The sequence below is a fragment of the Myzus persicae genome, unplaced genomic scaffold, assembly GCF_001856785.1.
Source record: "Myzus persicae strain clone G006 unplaced genomic scaffold, MPER_G0061.0, whole genome shotgun sequence".
Taxonomy (NCBI): domain Eukaryota; kingdom Metazoa; phylum Arthropoda; class Insecta; order Hemiptera; family Aphididae; genus Myzus; species Myzus persicae.
The window spans coordinates 415,941-442,036 of record NW_019101102.1 but is presented as its reverse complement, the minus strand read 5'-3'; the positions used below and the strand labels follow the sequence as shown (position 1 = coordinate 442,036).

The window sequence follows — 26,096 nt, the reverse complement described above, 5'->3', positions numbered from 1 at the left end:
CAACACATTTTCTCACGCGCTCGAAACTTAGACCACTAACAATATAATATCGTATATTAACAATTCCTAAGAATTCGTTGCAGTATAGTTTGGACCGTGGTTTAGTTTCGTTCGACAAATCCACCTACGTTACAACCAAATGTATTTAAAAATAAAGATCACGTCCGGGACCCGTAATAAGACTAGCTAGACTTAACATCCCTTATTTTGTTTTCCCCACAGAAAACACCGGCTAAAGTTAATATAACTCTAGGGTTTATAGTTTTTACATACAACCCAAAAGTTTAATATATTTTTCTCGCCTCTCCGTTGTGCACGTATTATTGTACATTTTTACAAATGCCAATGAAGGAAACAGCGAATCAAATTGTTGTTCTTTTGGTACGTTTTTTTAAGCTCGTTATGTTAAAAAAAAAAAAAATTATTCAGTAAATTCGTTTGAAATAAAATCAAAGTCGAGAAGTAATTATTGCCGAACAATAGACGATATTTCAATTAAAATTCATTTTATAAAAATCACAGAGAAGTATAATTATAATTATACATAGCGGTAAAAGTTTAAAATTATAGAAATTTCGTTTACTTGTATTTAAAAATATTGAACACATTTTAAACTACCTGGCATAGCTGATTCGTGAACATTAATTAATTGTAAAAAAATACATTCGTTTGCAATAAAAAAGAAAAAACGTAATAATATAGTAGTCGTCCCTATATAACAGTTCAACACCGATCAATTGCACACAATTCGATATACGATAGGTATACTAACATCGAGTTTCATTATATCAAATGATATAAGTGTTTTGCTCGTGAGTGCATTATACGCAGAGGTTTTTTTGTTTATTTTGCTATTTCGAAATTTGGAACGTTTTCAATAAGTACGGTAACTTCTTCGGCGGAGTGTACAAAATATAACAAAAACTAAATATACGCATAAACGCCAACTGACCTAATATCGAACTAGGTAAATTATTATTATTATTATTATTATTATTGGTGTATTTGATTGGTATATAGAAAACCGTAATTGATGTTATTATTGTGCTAAATAAATCAATATCGAGGGTTTCGACTCACACGACAGAGCATTAACGACCATTAATTATTATAAACTAGATTTATGTATGATAATTGTATATTTCAAATTTTCCCTCAAGGATCTTTCATAGATTTCCGAACCAGATATTGAGTTTAATTTTTAATACCAAAGCGTTTCGGTCAGAACATGCTTAAAAAACTCAAAAACGTACTAAAACGATGTATAATGTATAATGTATAATGTATTTTTTTTTTTAAATTTTAAACTGACGAGAGTAATCACCTATATTAATAGCATATAATATAAGACAAGAATACAAAATGCTATTTTATATTTATTATATTATTTCACATAACTTTCACCGTCAAAGAGTACTGTATTACGATACCGATTAGATTAATAGTACGAAAAAAAAAATAATAACTTTTAAAGCCACATGTATACACACATACTGCGTGCATATTGTACGACGCACAAATAAAATAACACAATTTAAAACGAATTAATTATGCAGTATTATTGTGATGAAATGATATTGATTACCAAAGTTTTAATACTACTAACATTACAATATTATTTATGTATTAATATCTGATATAAAATATAAGACCATCCATTAGATATAGGTGTTGTGTTTTATTAATTAGGTAATTTAATATTAAATTTGAGCGTCAAATAATACGCAAAAACGATTAATCAACCTTATCTTTGTATAAGCACAGCGTACTGCCTTCAATATACAAAGTCGTGCAAGTGTGAACGACAAGTATAGGTATAACGTAAAAAAATTAGTTTATTTTTTTCACTTCAGAATTTCAAAACCTAATTGTTTGATAGCAAATTCTTACCAAGGTGTTCGTAATAATATTAATAATTTTACGCGAAAGTGCGGTACACGACGAGTGTTCAGGGTTTGTTTTCACGTAGGTTATATAATATATAGGTTCTTACAATTTTTCATCATCATATATTATTATCATTAATCATGTAAGGTGTTTTCTAAAAACATGATAATGTGCAAACGACACCACATTGTTCTGCGGCGGCGGCGTTAAAATAATTATTTTCATTGTATACACTAGGTTTTGTTGTTTTTGCCTCCCACGAACGAAAACAATATCCAAAAGACAAGCCTATGGATCCGTTTTTAATTTTTATTTTCCTATGGTAAGCCCTTATAATAATTATGGTCTTTCTTTCGTTTTATTCGTCGTCGTCACCATTAGCCCTTAACAAAGATGAATGAATCTATTTCTTAAACGAAGAGCGTACGCGGGGGGGGGGGCGGTACTCTTTAATTATATACTATCCACCCTCACTTGGCTGCTGTGCAAACGAAAGCTAAATTTCTCCCCGGCATTAACGAGGGTCAAATGTACAGTTGATATTAATCAATAGAAAGCGAACAAATCTGGATCAAGGTTTAAACTAGCCATGTGGTAATTAGCTTGACATTTAAAATCTAAAAAAATAAAAATAAAAAAACTACAACAGCCTTTAGCAGTATCATTTTCATTATTTTATCGTTAACTGTTGGCATTTCAAAAAATCGTCAACTTTAATGGCATTTTGTTAGGCATATAGTTATTCGGTCAAGTTGCATGAGTACCTAAGTTCCATGCTTTATTTAATCATTGCGGCAGATAAGTTCTAGTTTTTTTCTTTACAGTCTTTAAGTTCACAGTAAAAATCAAATTTAAAGTTGTACGATAATAACATAATATATGTAACGAAAGCGTTTTGTTTTTTTTTACAATTTGAATAAATAATATTTTTAAGTTTAAATAGTTCTAAAAAGTAAATAAAACACACATTTTTACTAACGTTTTATAATAAAATAAAAATAAAATAAAAGTGCAATTTTATTATGTATTAATATTTGGCAAGAATTTCTTCAAAGTTTTTTTATTATTTAAAATTGGAGTTAAGACTATTAAAACTAGAAATAAAATGTTTATTTTTGCACTTCAACAATTTTTAAAAATGTTTAGTTTCTAATCAACTATAATTTTAGAAATATATTATATATAATTTATGGAAACCTTTTAAATGATCCTTAGATGAAATTTTATTTAAACAAATACATAAAATATTTGTGTTTGAATTATTATTATTTTTATAAGGGACTTCATTAATGTGTTTGTTGAGTGCATGATTGTGAAACAAGTACATATATTCTTTTTTATGTAAATTCGATTTTTTTTTTGTAAACCCTTTAAATTATATAAGACGAGTTAAAAAAAAATCTACAATGTTTACAATACGTGAGCAAACAAAATTAGTATTTGGAACGTAGAAAGGAAAAATCTGAATTGAAAAAAATTGTTAAGTACACAGTGTATATAATGGTTAACTTTTATATGCATATATGTACCTATATGTCCTATATGGCTATATTCGTTTGGAAACGAATCTGGAAACGAGTCTTTTAACTTCTTGCTTTGATAAAAATCATACTATTTTTGGTAAAGTATAATACATATAAAATAATGCAGATATTTTATAGCGTTATCATATTGAATTGGTGCCTATAAATATAAGAAGTAATTCTGATACTTTTTTAAAAATAGAATAATTAATTGTCAAACATGTATTACAATACCATACCAAAATTCTAAAAAAATGTCCATATTATTTATCAAATTTTCAGTTCTACAATCAAATATCTATACGACAAAATAAATAGCAAGTCTAGTAAATATTTAACTAAAATTCTAGCTCGTTAAGCCAAGAAAGAAAAAGTGTCAGTTAAATTATATTTTTCTTTTATTTAACTTGTAAAAGTTATAAGTTTTATTGAATAAATATCCTTCTCTAACTCCTCTTAGTTAAAAAAAACCAAATACATTTATATTAAACCTTACAATATATTCTAAAGCACAATTAGCAAATGCTATAAGAGTATGCACGCAAAAAAAATACATTTAATATAATTTTACAAACAAACATAATACAAATAGATATCACACAATGATAAAACTTTATAAGAATAGATGTTAATTTAAGTTATTATTATTGGTTAGTTTACGTATATAATCGAACTAACGCCTCTTTAAACACAAAAAGGTTTGGGCGAAATGTTATTATCTATAAAAATGTTTGTTCAAATATTGTATACGTTAATTTGATCTTTATTCAAATCCAGAAATTATTCATTCAATATTGCTCGGCCTAGAATGTAATATTTAACATATAGTGTTTCCGACTGAATAGTCGGAAACACTATATATATATATTTTTTTTTTAAAGCAATGAACTGGACTAAACGAAATATATTTTTTAAATCTCCGGCTTATAATATAAGAAAAATATTAACTTATAATGATTACAAAATGTATTTACTTAGAAGTTCTTAGGAAACTGCAAATCATGAGAAAAAAATTCAACAATGTAGGTAAATTAGAAAATTACTCGAAAAGTAACTCGTTATGGATCTTTACTTAAACTTTTTAACTAGGTATTTCTCAGGCATGATGAGTAGTTATAGTTTTTATATCCAAAAATAATGTGTTATAAATATATGTAACACTCAAAACAGAAAAACAAATCACTCATTTCACTCAAAATTGTATCCTAAAATTAAAATTGAAGTTAATATTTTGATGTACGTTTTAAGAGTATTAATAGTATTGCAATAACTTTTGTATATCATACTGACTACTACCTTGGAGTTTTAAATATATTTCGTTTGCAAAAAATAAAAATAAATTTAATATTACATTTTAAACGGTTTTAAAACGTATTATGAAGTTTTATAAATTAAAATGGATACATGATAAGTTCTTATTTATAGTTACTTAATCGAAAACTTAATATAACATGAAACAGGATATATTTGAAAGGCATCGAATTAAACTAAAGAAAACTCATTCAAACTTTTAGTTTCGCAACTAATAAAACAATTAAAAAAAAAAAAAAAAACAGTTTAGTTAAAGAACATTATAATTAATATAGAATAAGAAATTTACTTATTGACTCTAAAAATGTTGAAACATAACAAGAGGTGACCCTTTAAACTACCCAAATGATTGTCTATGTTTCATACCTAATACCAAGTAAACTATTCAAACATTAACAATTAACTGACTTCCTTTGACTGTATAGTTATAGTATCTAATTATAAAATATTATAAACGAAAAGTAGATTTTTATTTGTCTTCCCCAAATGTTAATTCACGAAAACGGCTACTTAATTACTAAAAATTAAAGCCACCCAGGGCATAAATTTACCAAATATTTTAGTTTATTTATACTAAGTTTAAGGTATAAGTATATTATATTAGTGTTTCTGGAACTGAATTTAACACAAATATAAAATAAATATTTTTACAAACGTAATTTATTTACGTCAAATCAAAGTAACTATGTCACTGAGTAATAGGTGATACTTACTATTCAAGAAAAATACTACATAACTTATTCGAGTATTTTTTTTTTTATCTACTTTGTAAAGCTTGGTTTTAATTATTTTCCTACTTCGTTGAATTCATACGTTATATACATATAAAGTACCTAAATACTCTTATTTAAATATACATTAAGACAAACACTTTTTTGTCCGTATTAAATCCATAAATATTAAAATTAAATTAAATAGTTGTTCGACCCTTGGCAACATGCGCCATTGGGTGTGTGTGGGGGTTGTGGTTGAAACATGTATTATTTGATGTGGGCCAAGGATTCATCGCCAAGAACCCGGGTAGGTCACCCATCCGGGAGCCAGCGACGTCGGGCGATGCTTGACCGCAGCACACATTAGTGACTGCGGCCAACCTGCACCAAGCTTTGCCAGGCTACTAAAATTAAATTATATATATTGTAAATGGCGAAGGGTTACTAGAGCTATTGAATTTTAAATTATTAATCACAAAAAAGTTTTATTTTTTAAGACAAAAAAAATTATCTTTTTAAAGCGGTTTTTAAAAATTAAAACTCAGACAGAAGTCTCTATACAGAAACTTAAAATTTTAATTTTACCAAGGGTTAAATATCTGAAAAGTCATTCTTCGAATTTCTTAAGAATTTCTCGTAAAACCCTCCGTAAACCTCAAAGTAACGGAGGAGAAACGTCGTAATAGCAACTCCACCCGTTTGTGTTGTCTGTCTTGCAAAAGCATAAGGCACATAACATAGAAAATTATACGTTCTAAATAATATATTTAACTGAGGTGTGTTTAATATAAGAGCAAATTGACCTATTATAACATTTAGGAATAATAATAATACCCAGTGAATCTCAAAGGATTTTTTCCATATTTTAATTTTAAAGCAAGTTATGACTTTATGTGTATTTCAAAAAGCACGAAAAATTTACGATTTTCAAATGCTCATAACCTGTTCCAATATTAAACATAACGGAGTTAAATGGATTATTCAGAACGTGCAATTTGCCATGTTACGCGTTCGTAAGATGGAGACAGCTTAATATAGCTTAATATTAGTTTGTAATTTATTATAATAATATAGGTTTTTATTAAAACTATAATAAGTAGGTTAAAGTAATTGTTTACATTTCAACAAACCAAAAACCACCCTCAAAGTTGAAAATTGAAGCATTTTCAGTGCTTCTAAAGGTGTGGACAGACAAATAAAACAATAAAAAACAATTACCCTTGTAAAACCAATACAATAATCGCTTCACTCAAAATCTAAAAAATTAATATTCATTATGTATTAAAAATATATTTTTATTAATTTGAAATTGTCGAATAATTGTTTGATATTTTTTTCCTATTTAAACAAATAAATAAATACCTATTATCTGTCAGTTTATTCGCGTGTGTTTTCGCGCATTCGTGTCACTCAGTATTATTTAGAGTTATGATTAAGAATAAAATGTAAGACTAAATGTTTATGGCTATTTTGAACAGTTTACTCACTTATACTCGAAACAAACAGAATTCCAATATTATTGAAAACCGATAAGGCAGTACAACGACAAAAGTTTAAATTGTTGCAAAACTGTTGGACGACTCTCTAGTGGTAAGACGTGGGCGCGATCAACAAGCGGAATTGCGATATTATATCCGACTGAGTCTCTTGCAAATGTAAGTAGGTCAGATTTCCAGAGCTCGATCGGCGGTTAGGAAGACACGTCTTCATAGGTTAAAATGTATTCACGTAATATGTGGTGGCCAACAAAAATGTCATGGCTGATGACCTTTGACGTCAACCTCCATAAAAAAAAACCTAAGCAATTTGTTTTAGAAACTGTTGCCTATGCATACATGTACAGTAATATGCTTCTCTCTCAAAAAATCCACCAAAAGAATGTTGATTTCTGAACTCTTATTAAAAACACGAGAGCATATAATAGTAGGTATAGTAAGTTGTTGCCGAATAATACGCCTATAGCCCATCATAAGTTCATATGTCTAGCGCCCCGAAATCTAAATTCAAAATATTTGACTCGTCCACGCTTGTACGTGATACACATCTTACTATTTTTACTGGCGTGATATTTAATATGTTATTGACATAATTCGAAATTCTGCGAGAAGATGATTTCGCAGGTGTGGCCATGTTAGATCATTACTATCCTAATAATTGTATTTCTTATTGCGACGCGTTGTACGGCGTTCCATGATCGACCCAATCGTCGAAAATGCAAAATAACGTCACACACGACACACACGTACATGCATGTCTTACTGTTCGCGTTTGAGTTATTTTAAATTACAGCGAAACTTCCACATAACAGTGCTGTAACTAGAAAGCCAAAGACCCAGGTGTGTATGCGGTTCCCTCTTTTTTGAACATCATACAGTTAACACATAAAAAAGACAGACTTGATAGTGGGTATTCTTTACAGTTCAGTTAGGACACTGCTGGTTAGGTTTCATTGGTGGATGTATTGCATTTTTAAAAACCGATAAATAATTGCCTCGTCGAAACAATCAACAAATCTATTCATTTCGCCCAATCTCTTTATAGGCTCTGAGTAATTTCTCCAATATTTAGATGAATAATTCCAAGTCGAAGCGGTCCAGGCTTTTACATATTTTGCTTTCCACTATACGCGATCGAATACAAGATATCGATAAAATTATTATGGATCAAATCAATGGGCAAATGAATAACAAAAACATCTGCAGACAGCAATGGGCCCTACGACTCAGCGGGCCCCAGTGCCCCCTCGGAACCACCTGCACTCATGATTTTTACGGCGCTGTCCATATTATTACAAATATATCATGGTATCATCGTATGATTGAACACAAAAAACAATTAGTATCGTTCGTACGATTGCAGTTTGTTAACTAGAACAAAATAAATTTGGCACAAGAAAAATATTCTGAAACGTGAGCTCGTTGTAATATTATTACGAAAGTTCCGCCGTGCGTATGTTGGCCGATCCGCGATCGCTCAATTACACGTATGATTTTATACACACCAATATATAAGAGCGTATAATATCATAGTATACTCTGAATCGGGTGTGTTTGTCGTCCGGGTGGGTTTCAATTGGGTCACACCCTTTCTTTTGTGTGTGCGTAGCATTGCGGCAGTAACCAAAGGTAAAATTGATGGTCGGCGTATGAATTAATGTCAGCGTGACATCGGAGCAACCGCAAACAACAATGGTGAATTCAGTGACAAAACGAGTCAATGCTCGGCTATATTATATGGCGTGCGCGTATAGGTATCATAGTGACGTATCAGAGTTTCGCAGTATAATCAGTTTTCAATTGATTCGCATTTTCTATGTACGCGAGACGCGTCCTGTTCGGGTCGGAGTAGATTAAAGCGTAAAATATAACACGATAATAATATAATATATGACCTATACGTATCCGACGGACGACACACTCGCGGTTAACCGCAATTTACGAATATCATTTTATTGATATCGCAATTCAATTAAGTATTGTCACACGTCGTGTATATTTTATATGGTTATATATTTTTTTTACTTGGAGTATTACAGCGCGTGACAGGCTCTATTGTACAGTAAACACGCGTACGTAACATTATGTTGTGTTCGCAGCCAAAGCCGATCGCTACGATATAGTGCAGGTACAACAGAGCGATCGGGACGTTCGGAAATTTATGTTAACGACTCCGGGGAGCCGCGTTGAAAATTGTAGTGTCATTGATTGAACGATAAAGATACACGCACAAACTATAATATGTAGAGTCGTCTCTCCCCGGCGGAATAACAATAAGGTGTCTAAAGAATATTGGAATTTGTTTTTCCGACGTACACACTTCAATCGCAGCCATTCGGGCACGCCATTTTATGGTAACGGTCCCGCGTCGTTGAAATGATCGTTTTATGTCTGTGTAGTTATCATTGGATATATCATGGGACGTGTTTTGGGGATTCTTCGGCGGATAAAGAAGTCGCGGTGCTGTGAAAGTCTGTCTTTATGATGCAATCAGTTTTGATTACCACCCGTTTTCCCTTGGCGCATTCTAAACGCCGTTATGGACAAACTGAGACTTCTGCGATGGTTTTCTTGTCGTCTCCGAAAGTTGCCACTCATTAAGAGACTCGAATTAATCGTATTGCAAATCGCAAAGCCATTTGACCGTGTAATAATAAATTCCAGGGCGAAATAACAATAACACGGTCTGGCGTTGAAATTGTTGAACTTATTTTTTACGATTGCTAGGCAAACAGCGATCACCGTTAGCAATTGTTGTTATTGTCGATGATGGTTTTGCAAAACCAAGCTCGGGACAAATTCAGATTATTAGTTTAATAGAGAATCATTTATGGAATGATAATAATATACATTTCATAAAAGCATTATATGTGTGTCACTACGAACGACTTAATTAACTTGAAATAATCTATGTGGGTTGGATGGTTAATATTAAATTATTATGTTTATGGTGTAAGTATAAGCTCATATAAAATGAAAATAAATGAGCGAGTTTAATTTATTAATTGCCTTTTCGGTTATTATAAATAATGTAGGTTTTGTGATGAACGACGAGCTGGTAAGCTTTACTCCATTTTTATTAACTCCAATTTGAAATATAGTTTGGAAACCTATGAGCAAATAATTAATTAACACTAATACCACTAGTCATTGCGAATACCACTATTTACAGGGTGTCCTCTATTTACGATATTTTCCCAAATATTTTATTATATTAATACTACTTTTATGTTATTTTTTTTCATGACGTTTATGTACAGACTTTCATATTAGGTACACATACAATACACGCGATACATATATACATGTGTATATATGTACGGTACCGCGGTCTAAGTATGCAATAAACACGCTGTTTCATATTTATACAATACCAAGTGGCTTATTAAATGCTGTAATTATATACTGCACGGCGGTCAGAATACACCGAGTGCGCTTACCTAGAATAGAGACGCGTGACAAGAATTCTTCGTACATTTTCCTCTTTCGGATCGTCGACCCCATAAGTATTCTCCTGTAACTGTCTCGATCCAAGCCCCAGAGCTTCATGTCAGTCTTAGCACGCACCGTGGCGGCCCTCGGTGTACCGTGGATCAAAGCCAGCTCTCCAAAACTCCCGCCTTCGCCGATCACCGTCACCAGTTCCGAATTTACGTACACCTGAATCGTACGCACAATACACGCACAATGAAAAATACCGAATAAACGGTGACAATAAAACGGGGTGAGCTCAATTACCTCAACTTCGCCAACATCGATCACGTAAAAATTGTCTCCTTCGTCACCCTGTTGAATAATAGATTCGCCCTGTAGAAACGTCACCTGGAACATTGCGTCGAAAATGTCCGACCGTTCGTTCTCGTCCAGGTGAGAGAACAATATGTTCTTGGCGATCGCTTTCGATAAGGCCGCCATTGTTTTGTAATCTTTTGGCACTACCTGAAATGTATCGAAGAAGAAATGATTATTAAAACGAAAAAAAAATTAGGTGCACTCCTACTACATACCAATATGAGTAATAATTAATAACAAGGAAACAATAATCGTGTTCATTGCTCAATGATATAAAAAAAAAGAAAAGAAAATAACATAGTATTCACAGGTACCTATACACATCTCAATACATTTTAACAAGATAATTCAATGGGTATTCAATATGTATTAATAACTTTTTTAAATTTACTTAACTAACCCGAATTCAATATTATAGATTTGAGTATTAATAACTAATATAATAAATTAATGTAGAAGGTGTATTGCAAATACTAAAATAGAGTATACATTTACACTTAGATGTTCTAATAAAATAATGACTTTCACTTCATCTTTATCCAGCACGCGATATGTTTACTAAATCAGTGTTAAAGGTTAATAAGAAGTATGTATTATGAAGACTAGCTGTATAAAACCTTTCAACATTGAAACATTACGTTATCTAATTTATGTTTGATAAATAAATAAATTTAAAAAAAATTATTTTCAGATCATAAGTAAGTATGTTTTTTCTTAGATAAAATCCACCAACAAAAGTACTTACAACATTAACCAGATAAACAAATGCATACAAAAAATTAATACCATAAAACATACGTAATTACATGTCTCTGTCAATAATCAATCGTGGTGGTAAAAGTATTTAAAAAATAATCATTGAACTATAGATAATTCGTGTGAATATATTATTAAATGTATACGAATATTAACAATTCAGTTGATGAAATAGTAACAGATCATTAACTTTTGAACACTGCAGTCAACGCGAAACGAAACAAATTTTTTTTCACTATTCTAAGTGCCTTTAATTTTGTAAAACTGTGACCACTAAAAAATTCAACCGAATTTCAACCAAAAATTCAAACTTTTATTTTATTTAAGAATATAATAAATGATAAATAATCAAGTTTATAATTGAAAACCCAAGGTTCCTTAGTTTCTATTGTATAGCTTTAGCAAGTCCCTAAATTGTTATTGTAGGTAGGTATTGTAGTTTCTGACCTCAAGTTTAACTGTAAATAAATCTATAAATAACTACATAAACATCGGTACAAACAAAATATATAGCACATAAAAAAATTAAACATATTTTAGCATAGATATGATGACGTGCAGCTGTGTTATAAAGAATAAAGTTCATACACATTTTTGCAATACAATGTTCATTAGGGTGAAGTATAGAAAGCTGTTTAGTTGATTGTTTTTTCTTCATATTTTTTTTCCAAATGACCGTGTATCAAAGTAAAACTCGCCTATTGTGCGTACAACAGCAGTACAGATAGTTTCTAAAATATTAGTACCATTAAAGAGGAAAACATGTTTTTGTGTTGCCTACGCTTAACGTCATAATAAATTGTGAAAGCTTAGAGCCCACTACGGTAAAGGTTTACGAAAAAGGGGAAAAAATGGAATGAAATAAGCCGAAATATAAAAAGTTTTTAAGTTTTTTTTTATTTTATTCAGAACACCATAATTTAAGAGTTGGCATTTCTGGGAAACTGGTGTGACATACTGACACTTCGTACATGTTTTTCACGAGAACAAAACTATTTTTTACGACACATGTATGCAGTGTGTGTGTATGTGGATCAGTATATTATTTAATTTCAACTCTCTCGAAGGCAAAACATACAAAACGGTAATAATATATCCAGCAGAATTCCCGTATCAACTTCATCGAAAACCAACGTACTTGACCGATTTACTAAGAATGAAGAAAAAAAAATATGATACCTATAAATAATGACGACTCATTCATCAAACTGATTTTAAACCAATCTCAAATTCGATTCCTCTAGTCATGCTTATGTTAAAATTAAAAAATAGATTACCAACACCATAGACATGACGCATCCGCATGTGAAACATATTGCATATTGTTTATTCTGTATTTAAGTTTAAACGTAATTGGCCAATCCTCGTCACTGTGCCGTCAAAAATATAAAGAAATTGTTTAATTTATATTTTTAAATGATTTAATGAGTTGGTTATCTAAAAAATATACTATTTAATTATAGTATTATACTTGAAAGAGAATAATGTATTGTAATTATATAGTAATGAAAATCATCGAGGAACTTATCTCATTTCGGGAATAAGTTCAAATGGAGTCTTAATTATTTAGTTACAGTTGATATTATTCGATACAATAGCGTACAAGAACAATGCGTTGAGTGGGTTGACGTAAGTTTTTAACTTCAAAAAGTTTCAAAAACATGTGTATGAATTCTAAGGTATTAAACATCTTAAATTTAGATGTTTTCGTTTATTTGTTGCTGTTAAATTTAATAAAAACAAATGAATTTGTTACTTGATTAAGCAACATCCAGATACGATTTAATTATAATAAAACGCTGAAAATACTTGCAATAAATTCCAGTAACGTGACAGATCGCCTTTAATTTTAATAATTATAATTGCATTTTTATTTTTGGAAAATTATTCAGCATTTTAAAAATGTGTCCCTTTATTTTTAATTCGTTCAAAAAAATGTACAGTAGGCGGGTATAGCGAATATAATAAGGATATTTATTTAAAGTAAATAAAAGGATGTGAAAATATTCAACACTAATTATGTTAGTTATTTTAGAATGATGTGAATTTCGCTTTGATAAAATAATAAATTTCAAAATGGCACTGCGGGATTAAAATTTAAAAGCAAACAACAGTGTTTATATTAATCTACGAAATCAAGACACACAAAAAAAAAAAAGCTAGCCGGACTCACATAATATTCAAATTAAAAATTAAAAATAAATAGGTCCATCTACATTAATATTATTCTAATGTGAACTTTGACTAATCTGAACGAAGAGGAATTTAAAGTCGCTTATGTGTCGCACGCATGGGTGGACAAAGACAACAAAATTTTAAATTATGAACGGCCGTCATATTTAATACTATATTTTACTTTCATATTAATTATCGGTTTTAAATTATTTTAAAATTAATTACAAGCAATTAATATTTACCGACGTTAATCGTAGATAATTCAATTCAGTCTATGATTTCAATTGAGGATAAAGGTCAACAATTTAAATAATACAGGGAATTATATCTCTTATACGAATATGGTTTATTTTTGCAGCGATTGGACAAGTGCGATACTTTCACTCTCAAAGTAAAAGAAAAATAATGTATAATAATATCAATAATAATAAAAAATACCAGTCATCTGAGTATAGTTGACCTTTGATATTACTTTAACAATAATAATTATTATTTTTATTATTAATACTTATCACGCGAATGGGAAATATTAGAATGTGAAATGAGGTTATAATAGCCAAGTACCAACGAGTTGTGAATACTATATAGTCACTATTAGGTATAACGAATGTAATATGTTACTAATCAAACTTTATGATTTTAATAATCGATAAAAGATTTCAAATACCGGTAAAATAGATGTTCCAATTAATCTATTTTCATGATATTTCTATGAGATTATAGCTTCCCTTCCCTTCGACGTAATAATATATTTGTCAGATGCAATACCTACTCCCGTCTTAACCTTGAGTATAAAATCCTTCGTAGTCGGCAAATGGTCAGAGCATTACGAACCTCATAGATTATTAATTATAGTGCATTAAAATATTTTAAACAGGACAAATTACATTCACAAATTATGTTTACTGTTATACGACGTATACAAATAAGATTTTGAACGACGATGGGTTAACAAGATCGATAAAATTTTACGACTTTTTATGTTGCAAAATTGTACTATAATGTATATTATCTGGCGTATAACGTCCAATTACATAAAAAACAGTTTTGAATATTAAACGAGTGAGATATCGCAATATGGTCGACGCAGGTACTTGTATGGGTATAATAATATAATAAAACTGAAATTATTAATATCACAGCGCATTAGTTTGTTTTCTTTACAGCGACACAGGTATTTGTTTTATATATACGCTGTGGCCAACGATTTCCAAACACTTATTCAGTCGCGACTTGCTCTAACACGCACTGTACAATATTATATATTATTACAATTTACATTATAAATGCGTTCGCCGGGTACATTATATAATTGTATAATAAAATAAAATAATATGTCACGCGGTTATTCTCCCGAGGCGCACACCTATACATAATACAGCCGCGGAGACATTCATTTGGCTGTCATCAGTTTATCTGCAGCTCAAACCCCTCGCGACAAAACCGATTCCGTGATATTATTACGGACGAAATTACAATAAAATGACGTACCCGTTGCAGACGGCGACGGTTTCCCTTTTCATTTTATTTCATAATTTTATTTTTTATTTTTTTTTTAAAGCGTTTAAACACATTTTTTTGGCACCGCGCGCACAACTCACTTTCTTCACATAGCTAGTGGCTTCTTCTTCGGAAACGTGCTCGGCCGATATGCCACCTCTTCGACGGATCGATTGTTGGACGTGACTCGCCGGACCTGACGTCGGTGCCGATTGGTAGAACTCGTCTGTCTCACCGTGCTGACTGTCGCTTCCCTGCTCTTGTTCCTGAAAGAAAAAAAAAATGTTGAGAAAACGTTAAAGTTAAAGTTAAAAAAAAAAACCAAACGCCTGCGTTTTGTTGCGTTAATACTTATGGGGAATTCCAAAAAACCTACGGATATTTATTCTCGTCGAACAATATTAGTTAAAGACTAGGAAACATACAACTATAGACATATTATATTTAAAATTTTTAAAACCGCTTAAATCGTTTACAAAGTGTATTACCCGCTGTACAAGAAACTGGTATAGTTAAAAACGTATACAGTTTTTAGAAAAACATTACTGTTGTGTTTCTACGATACTATTCACGTAATTATATGTATTTGATAACAGTTACATAATAATGTTTTATACAACGTTACAAGCAACACGGCATAAGGCGTTTCTGCGATGTTTTTAGAACTTCTAAGGAAGTTGGATTGGGACTTTTCAATGTTTTTGAAAACGTTATTTCTATGCATAACTGGAACATTATTTTTCACAGTTAGATAGTCGTCGATTACTCTATTGGATTGTATGTTCAAAAGATGCGAATTGCTCGCATAAATCGTAAATTATAAGTGCAAAAATGAACAGATACAATTAGGTACCTAACACGAGCTTTTTCTATCACACAAAAAATATGCTTTTTAAAAAATAGTACTTATGCTTCGATTCGGCCGTTGTCGTCGAAACACATTTTTAGCAAAGAATGTATCGTCTACGTTTTAGACGATGCCTACATAGGAAAAGGTCATAATTTAATCAACACCCCGGAGGCTCTAAGTATTATTACCTAATCATATCGTAAGTAGATTATAGGCACGAAGGACATGGTAGTCCACGACGGTTTAGGTATGATTAGCATTAAAATATTAATGGCGAGCAGTTCAAAGAAAACGCCACACGTCTAATGTACCTGGTAATATTACTAAAAATGTGTACCTAATGCGTATTATCATGGACATAAAAAATAAACTAAAACAATAATGATAAATAATATAATATATCTTCCAACCACGTGACTCCCACGCTCGGCATTTATACGCTACAGAGTTTTGATGCGTTTATTATGCTTTTCGGTCGATTGACTGACATCAAACACAAAGCGTTTACCTTATACTATTTGAGTCAATAAACAGTGTACTAAACATGTGTGAAAAGAGTCAAAGGGTTTAATGTATAATCGATGTTACGCATTATCATACGTTCGTTAACAGAGGGAAAATATTTACGTGGGAACAAGTATTTAATTTTGTTTTGTTGTAATAATATTATGTTAAAATATAATGGCTATATGGTACAAAGTAACTTTAGTTTTTTTATTTTTATTTTTATACCATTATACGAGTATTCTTCCTACACTGTTATACCGTTTAATTCAGCGTTTAGTTAAATTCGCAGTTGCAAAACAGTAGCTTACGGTGATCCAATTTTAACATTATTTCAAGTAAAATAATTACACATATATATCTACCTTAAGTACATTGAATTTTAAATGAGAAATACTACGGGAAATCGTGGATACAAAATTAATCACTATACTTATTTCGTCCAACAGCGATTGGAAGCAGTTATGTTTTTATTAAAATATGTAAATCAACTAAATGTTTTGATATAAAGGTCATTTTTTTTAAGCCAGTGTTGGCAATACGCTCTTACTGTTAAATAACTTGAATAACTTGCAGCAAAACCTCGTTCGCATAATACAATGTCAGAATCAGAAAGACAATTTACATTTTAAATTAACTACAAACATAGGTTACCAAATAGGAAAGGCACAAATAAAACTGAGGAAGTCAAACGATGATTTCGTTAAAAAAAATAATCTAACAGGTTTGCAAATGATATTTATGTAAAAAAAAATATTCATTATTATTTGAAATTGTACACAAATCGTGTGTCATGATCACGAATCGGTTATTATACAATATATCATTATAAGCTCTTCGAAATGGCTTAGGCAGGTACTACTAACAACAACAACAAAACCAGCAAAGTAAAAACTACTTATTCCTTCAGAAACAAGTGTTTTTCATGAATCGACCGACTAGTTTTATGATGTAAGACGGATTAAATTTTACTGATTGTACGACGATATAAAAACACTGCAGCCAACACAACCAATAACAACCCGTGATTAGATGAGATTAGCTACGCACAAACGTAAAAAAATAATCTCGAAATTCGAAGAACGTTTTCATGTTTTTTCAGTTGACTTATTTTGGTATTCATAATAATACTGCGAAAAAAAACAAAGGAAAACAAAACGAGCAAAGAAAAAACATTCACAAACATCCGACCGCGGAAAATATTCATGCCGCGCGTGTTACGAGAGCGCATTCGACGTGAAAATAAGAAAAGTGGTCGCCGCTGGTCGATGGCGGCGGCGGCGAGGCGATAAATAACGCGAGATAAGGACCCATATAAATGCGGGCTGGCTATAGCGGCATAGAGGAGAATCGAATATACAATATATATATACATATATATATAATAATATAAAGGGATATGCATGGAAGGAGACGAAAGCGAAAAGGAAACGATCAGCCGGAGACGAGAAAAAAAAAAAAAAAACGAGAGAGAAGAAAAGGGAAAAATAAGGACACGGTTTTGGCCCCACCGAGATCCGTCACGAGAAATGCAATAAGCAAATCGTCGCCGTTGCCGAGGTGACCCGCCGCCGAAGGATATATTCTATATATTATTATTATTATTATTATTATAAACGTCCGTCCGTCGAGTGGAATGTCTGATCACGAATTCGCACACGTTTTCGGGACGTGGGTTTATAATATAATATTTCAGCGTTCGGGGTGGTACCCATCTATATATATATATATATATATAATAATATTATAAGGGTATATAAATGCGTGTTTATTATATTATACAGGGCGGACCGAGGGGTGTTTTCGCGTTTTAGCGGGGCCGATATTCCGCGACGTAGAAAATCGTCAAACCCGAGTGACGCGCCCTGTAGAGCCACGAATGCCTATATAGTGACGGCAAGATTGATGGTCAGTCGTATAGAGGAAGTGCCACCGATGACGTGGGGTAGTGGTCGAGGGTGGGTTGGGCCGGAGAAAAGGGGTTCAGGCCTGCGGAGATATAAATAACATCAGTCACTCTTTTTTTTTTCACGGCCAGCGATATCATATGATATTATAATATAATATATACTAACAATCGGCAGAGCATGCGGGCACCCGACGGACGACCTTATTGTACGCCGCTACCCCGCAAACTGCACCGTATTTTGGGAAACGATCGTGTTTCCAGACAATTTCTCGTGTTGTTTTTTAAGAGTACATTTTTAACGATAATAATATTTGTGCAGCCCTGAGACACCGGCGGAAGAGCTGCGCGTGATGTAATATTATTTTAGAAGGCAATAGAACCGCGAAATTCAAATAGAACATCGAGAACAAAATATGATCATGCAAGAGTCGAATCGTCGAAACGTTTAAGAGACTTGAAAAAATAGAAGAGGAATCGTCGTCGACCATAATTGGGGTCGTAGACCTGCAGCTGCCTACGGGTTGTAAAAATAAAAATGATAATATCGTCGGTAAATGGTGAAATCGTATTCATGACTTGGCTCGAAGTGCAGAGGACTCGTTAATTGATTTCTCATTATTATAATAACGACGACGAGCAGTACGACGAAGAAAGCCAAACGTCGATCGTTATTCGAATTTGTATATTTTGTCATTGGACTTGCGCCAAGTGCCTTTAGTGGTCGTCGTAGGTATTTCGGCGATAAATGTAAAACGATTTTGACCGGAAACACACTCGCCGTCCCCCTCACGAAACGTCTGTTGCTAAAACGTTTTTTGGGACCGTTCTGGGGACATATTATTCCTGTCACTATTATTATTATCATCATCATCATCATCATCATCACCATCGTGGTTTCGAAACACTGTTTGCCCCTTCGCCGGGGTTACGCGGTGCGCGTCCATTATACTCGGTCGAATATAGCACGTTGTTTGTAATTTCGGCCTCCGGCACACTTCCGGCCGTTTCGAGAGGAAGAACATTTATACACAATATTATGATAATAATAATAATAATAATAATACATCGTGATGACCCAGTTTCCGCGGGTCACCGTATATATCCTCCTCTCCGAGACAGTACTTCTACGCGCGTGCTGCTGTTTTTGCGGAAAATCTTCAATGGGTCGATTTGGTACAGCTATATATATATATATATGTATATAAATAATAATATAATATCGTACACACGACGATGCGTAAACCGTTTGACGAGGTGATGCAACCCACCCCTATTCTAGTTGCGTGTGCACATATTATACCCTTACATGCGTCGGGGGCACGTATGCTGCATGCACGTGGTATATACCATAATATAGGTACTTGGTATACGAGATTGTATATACGTGTGAAGCTGTTACGATCGCACTCGGCCACCAATAAGTGTCATCCTCTCCTTTCTCCTCCTCTCTGTTATGGTGCAAGTATTTTTCCACGACGCATATTATTTGACGGGGGCGATAGAAAAAAAAAAATCGCTACGTCACACGGAAATCGAAACGACAACGGTATACGAGAAAAATTGCTGCACTTTGGCATCGTTATTTTGTCCGGTCCAAACCCAGCCCCGAAGATTGACTATATCGATAGACATTATAATTATTATATCAATTTTAATGTGTTCTTAAAGGCTGTCTGCACGCGGTAAAATGCATCGCGATTTCGCGGTAAAAGCACTGCGCGTACCAGAGTGCCCAGCTGCAGGCACATCTGAGGTATCTAAAAGTGGTATACATGTACCGGTACATGTGATATACTTTGTAATGTCTGTAGAAAACAATTACCACGAGCGTAGCTATATTGTGTATGCCCATAATAAATCGTAAGTGTACAATATTATAGCGTCGGCGGTTTAACAACAACGAACGCCCATAGGATTAATAATCGTTAAATAAAAAAAAAACCGCTTGCGTGAATATAATTAATAACTTTTATTATATCTCAATCGGTTCGCGAGGACAAAACTGAAAATATGCGAGACTGAAATTTATATCGAAATAATACATCATAGTTGACACGTATTTTATTTTATTTTTATTTTCCAAAGACATAACTTCCATTCGAAATAATTGCTTGAAAATAAACCGAATTGTCAAATAAAATATGACTGCGACTCGATGAGTAATAGTTATTCGTCGTAACGAAATGTGATAATATTTCAATGACTAAATTTAGTTTACAATTATAACAGTAGGTAACAACGAATTCCTTTGAAACTTACAATAGTACGAAACGCAGGACGCAATGATCGCCATAATTTGTCAGTTATTCTAAAGTTGGAACGGTGTATATGTTTTTTTAATTTTAAAATCTAGGTCGTTATACAATGGATATATCACGTTTATGTCTTTATTATATTATTCACACAAAATGAAAAATATTCGTCCATTGATCACGTCATTTTTGAACAGCGACCTTCAAATTGTAGTAAAGTATGATTTTAAAGGGTAATTATTGTGAAATAGTTGCCAAATAATCCATAGTAAATTATTACTGTACAATAAAATTGATAATTTTTTACACTAAACAAACACAATAAATAAATGTAATTCAATTTGAGTATGTGTACAAAAGCAGCTAACAGTCGTTGGAAAATTTTTTTATTTAGATATGGTTTTATTCATATTTATTTGCAAATGCATAGGTATAGGTCAAATAGCAATTTGTTGTCGACGACAGACGAATAAAGTGAATAGTAAAATTGGAAATTGAAAAATAAATGGAATTTGATTGTATCATACAATTATGTACATAAACAAACTATAGTATATACATAATAGTATAATTCATATATATATTGCATTAATGTGCAAATTTTTTTTCATCATTTTTAAATTGTTTGAGCTACAGAAAAAAAATATACATATTGAAATTCAGTCAAAGATTAACTAAATAATAATTAAAAAAAAAAAAATGTTCAAACGAGATTAAAGGGTTCCGAAAGTTATTGTTTTGTCCAAAAATGATCCTCGTACTGTTGATTTATGCGAATAATAATTTATAAGCAAGGTTAAACGAGTTGCATGATATTACATAAATATAATATAATATTGTATTTTGTTGTTTAAAATTCGAAAATAAATTTTAAAACGCTTTGATAGCTTTTAAAATATCACGAACGTCCACGTCATAACAAATATTTAAGCTTAACCTCACGCGTCATATGAGCTAAAAAAAAAACAAATTTATCACAGTGGGAGGCATATGATATTCAAATATTAATGTGAGCATGCCAAACGTAGGTGCCGTTTGAAGAGAAACCAAATAAAATACCGAAATAATGATTAGAAGCAAATACACATAATATAGTACATTGTGTTGTGAAAAATAAACAAAATGTTTTTGTAAGAGTTTCCGACAAAGGTTTTTTTTTTTTTTAAATAGTTGACAATAATACAACGAGTAGCCGGTCGATATCGTGTTTTTTAAGTAGAATATGCGTTACAACGTAAGCGAATTATATTGTACACTTTCGGGAAGGTTTCAAAAATATAAACACATGTAAAAATAAAAACGAACAACACATTGACAACCGCTGCATTATTATTTATTAAAAGATTTAAAGTTATTATATATACGTTACTAAGTTGCGTGATTCGAAATAGAACAAGAAAAGTGCCAAACGTAGGTGCCGTTTGAAGAGAAACCAAATAAAATACCGAAATAATGATTAGAAGCAAATAGACAAAATATAGTACATTGTATTGTGAAAAATAAACAAAATGTTTTTGTAAGAGTTTCCGACAAAGGTTTTTTTTTTTTTTAAAATAGTTGACAATAATACAACGAGTAGCCGGTCGATATCGTGTTTTTTAAGTAGAATATGCGTTACAACGTAAGCGAATTATATTGTACACCTTTGGGAAGGTTTCATAAATATAAACACATGTAAAAATAAAAACGAGCAACACATTGACAACCACTGCGTTATTATTTATTAAAAGATTTAAAGTTATTATTTATACGTTACTAAGTTGCGTGATTCGAAATAGAACAAGAAAAGTGTACACCTATATCTTATAGCTCCGCCTTCACGGTCGTCGCTGTGCATAATGTAGACAGGTGAGAACTAAAAACCTGCAAAGGCAATAAAAACCGTACGACGGTTTATGAACATTAAAATACGACCAACTACGATACTAATTATTATGTAATGAATGAAAACTCAAAATGTTGTTTACTATTTTAATGCACAGATAAGAAATAATGCAAATAACGGTATATTATTTAAATAAATATAGGTACTTTCATGATGTTTTACAATTCATTTTTTTTATGGTCATAATTAAATTTACTGCTATGGAAATGCAATATTTACATGCTGTATTTATTTACAGGAGACGAACGTGCAGAAGTATAATTTTTTTAAGTAATCAAAAATAATACGACGTAAACTCATCATCTTCCGTATGTCCTACAATATTATTCATGGATTTCGGTATATGGTTTAGAAACTACTTTTAAACGAGTATTGGACGCCGACGTTGGTCTCAAATGGAAATCTATGAAAATGGAAGTTACAAAATGTGTATTTCTCTTTACTTAAATTCTTTTTCACTTTGACCCTATAAACTTTTCTAACCTTTTTTCATTGCAGTTGTATCTAAACTTTGAAATGTTCTAATTCAAGATTATCACTGAAACAATAATAATATATTATAACGTTGCAGTTGTGTCTTGTGTTTCCAAACAAAGCGAAAACTGTCTAATCAGGCAATAGAAAATAGAACGAGAAACTTTTGAACAATTTTCTTTGATTAAAAAACACGTAAGTATATTATAAATTATAATAACACCAAAAAAAAAAAAAAAAAAACAGCAAAAACTAAATAAACTGCCGATGATCGATCGTAATATATTATGTAGAGAAACTTTGCTGGCAAGGACGTTGAATCTTTTGTATTTTACTGTGAAAAAAATTCATATATATTTAAATGCATAAGTATTTTTTCGTGTAGAGTATTGGTACATAGAAGCGGACGAGGAAAAGTACAAGAAAATCGATTTGTGTAGTGTCCGGCTGACGTGGGTCAAAAAGAAGATTGATAAATAACTCGAACCACCACACTTATGCGCAGTATATACAAATCTTAGGAATACTCACTCACACGCTCACAGAAAGGTCATTAAATGTCTGATCGAATTGTCAGCTAGTGTTGCTGTGGAAGAATTAATCAAACGTCCATTTTTGGTTAATAGGTTGAAAAAAATGTCTCAAACGTCGGAAATCACTTGGAGAAAATTTTTTAATAATTGCCGGCGAAACGTCATTATCCTATTGATTCGGTTTAAGTGTTTGGTTAGTCAATACAAAATATACTTGTCACACTAATAAATAAAATATACGCAAGTTCAAATTCAAATCACTTCGACAGAATATTGCACATTTTATTACCAATATAAAATTCATAATTTTAAAAAAGAAACCAAGAAATAATATAATCACAAGACATCATCCCTATTATATACATATTTATACATACAGTAGTGAACTAGCATTTAAATTAGTTTACATAAAAACATAACTTAAAATGTATAAATGTACTAAATATTTATTTAAAGAAATATACGCTGAAAAGTGTTGTTATTGTAAAAAATCCGTTTTAAACTTTGGATTGTAATGCGTCCTAAGTTTTCATTATACTCATGAAATATTAATTTTTTTAAATGAGTAAAATTAAATTTTTAATGAGTAAAATGAGTTTATGAAGACACAAAATAACAAAAGTTAATCACTAACATAATGTTAATGTATATTAATACAATTATACTCAATGACGAAGGGCCGTGATTAAACTATATCATGGGAATATTTAATTAATTTAATTTAAAGTACCCACATCATAAACAAATACTACCTATACCTTTTCTGTTTGAGTATGCCACTTTGGTGGGTGTTATATCAATATTTCAAATTAACTTCGACAGCCTTAACCAACGCCTTTAGAATATTTTGGAAAATTTCATTAATTTAGAAAGTCATTTTTAATACGGTAAATAATAATTAACGAACATTTGGGGGATTTTAATTACAAAATAATTGTTTATATCTTAAAGTTTTAAATCGAATTTTCGATCTAAAGACCTTACCTAACAAAAAACTTTTCTAAGTATCTTTAAGTGCCTAAAAAGGGTAAGAAAAAAAAATTGAAAATCAATAATATGTTTCGTAATCTTATATACTACGCTTCTGTAATTCCAGTCAACTCATATCATGGTAAATTTAGATATCCCACGCTATATAAGATTTAAAAAATCAAATAATATCATAAAAAGACATTTTCATTGGTGCATAATAATATTAATCACCTATGCTTACCTAGATCATGACACACTCCTTAAGAGTAAATTGTCATTATTGTGAACAACTCGATTTAATACAACGTCGTCGTACACCTAAAGGTTTATTAAATCTGCGGAAAAATAGCTCTGATTTAGTGACTTCTTTACTGAAAGGATATGATATTATAATTTCCAGGGGGTGAACGCGACACTTCAAATATTACTTTGGGCCCCTATGTGATGGTATATTTATTAGTTATTTTATGTGCGTTTAAGTTCACCACTTGATTGTGTGTCTGGTATATGGTTTTACAGTTCTATACCTATCGTTGTGCACATTCGATTTTCCGGAATACGTATAGGGTCACGGATAACGTATAAGCAATACACGTGTTGGTTCCGATTATTCAAAGTCGGTCGGCAAATCGATAATTCAATTGAAACTTTTTAATTAGATTTCACTCCGGGAAAAAAATATTAAAGTATTGAAACTAAACGCGTATTACTTGAATAAATTGGAACTTTGTTCGTTAATAATACTGTAATATAATAATATTATATATCAATAACAATAATAATAATTGCAATGTAATTGGGCGCCCGCAGTGTGACAATATAGTAATGCACACACGAGAAGGCGTATTTGGCACAATATATATTATAACATATTATATATATAGTCGGTATACTGTATACATATATATACAATATATTATTATTAACCTTATACAGTATTTTACTTCATATACTAGTTTTATAAAAGTCTTTTAAGGATATAATTGGATGGAATAAAATCGAAATTACAAAATATAATAATTATATAAAAGTGATATGATTGCGAATGAACAATTTTTTTATTTTTCATGAAATAAAATTATACAGTACTCGCGATGATAATAATAATAACAATAATAATAATAATATAGTAGCTAGGTCACCATCACTTATTAATTAGCGGTTTAACGATCAGGTAGTAGGTAGTATTTTTAAACACACATATACCAACGAGTGTATATTATACCGTATTACGGTACGCATACCTAGTGTACTATTATTGTTTCGACTGCACTACGGTCGCAGAAGAACTCTCACAGGAGTTTGTATCGCGGGGAGGCGCGCGCACGGCAATAAGTAATCATAAAATTCCCAAGCGCGGGCCGCGTACAATTTTGCTTCCTGTAGAAACTTTGGCGTGGAGGCATCTTAACTTTACCGTTCGCCACACAGTGATTAGACATTTCGTTATTACACACGTCGCCCGAGCTGGCTTCGTATTATATTGTTTGAAACTCACTTAGGTACATCTGCATAATATCTTACATCTAACGTGTATGTATACGGAAATACAAATGTTTCAATG

The 26,096-nt window shown here is 31.5% G+C and overlaps 1 protein-coding gene across 2 annotated transcripts in view; it reads right to left on the bottom strand.

The window, feature by feature from the left end:
- The window catches only part of LOC111027732 (cAMP-dependent protein kinase type I regulatory subunit), an 83,334-nt gene that overhangs the window by 12,655 nt on the left and 44,583 nt on the right, over nt 1-26,096 (bottom strand). For both annotated transcript variants that reach the window (XM_022306145.1, XM_022306146.1), the window contains exons 2-4: nt 15,255-15,419; nt 10,669-10,869; nt 10,371-10,590 (exon numbers count right to left, since the gene is read on the bottom strand). In XM_022306145.1, the coding sequence (XP_022161837.1) occupies nt 10,371-10,590; nt 10,669-10,869; nt 15,255-15,419 (586 nt within the window). The remainder of the gene's footprint in view (nt 1-10,370; nt 10,591-10,668; nt 10,870-15,254; nt 15,420-26,096) is intronic.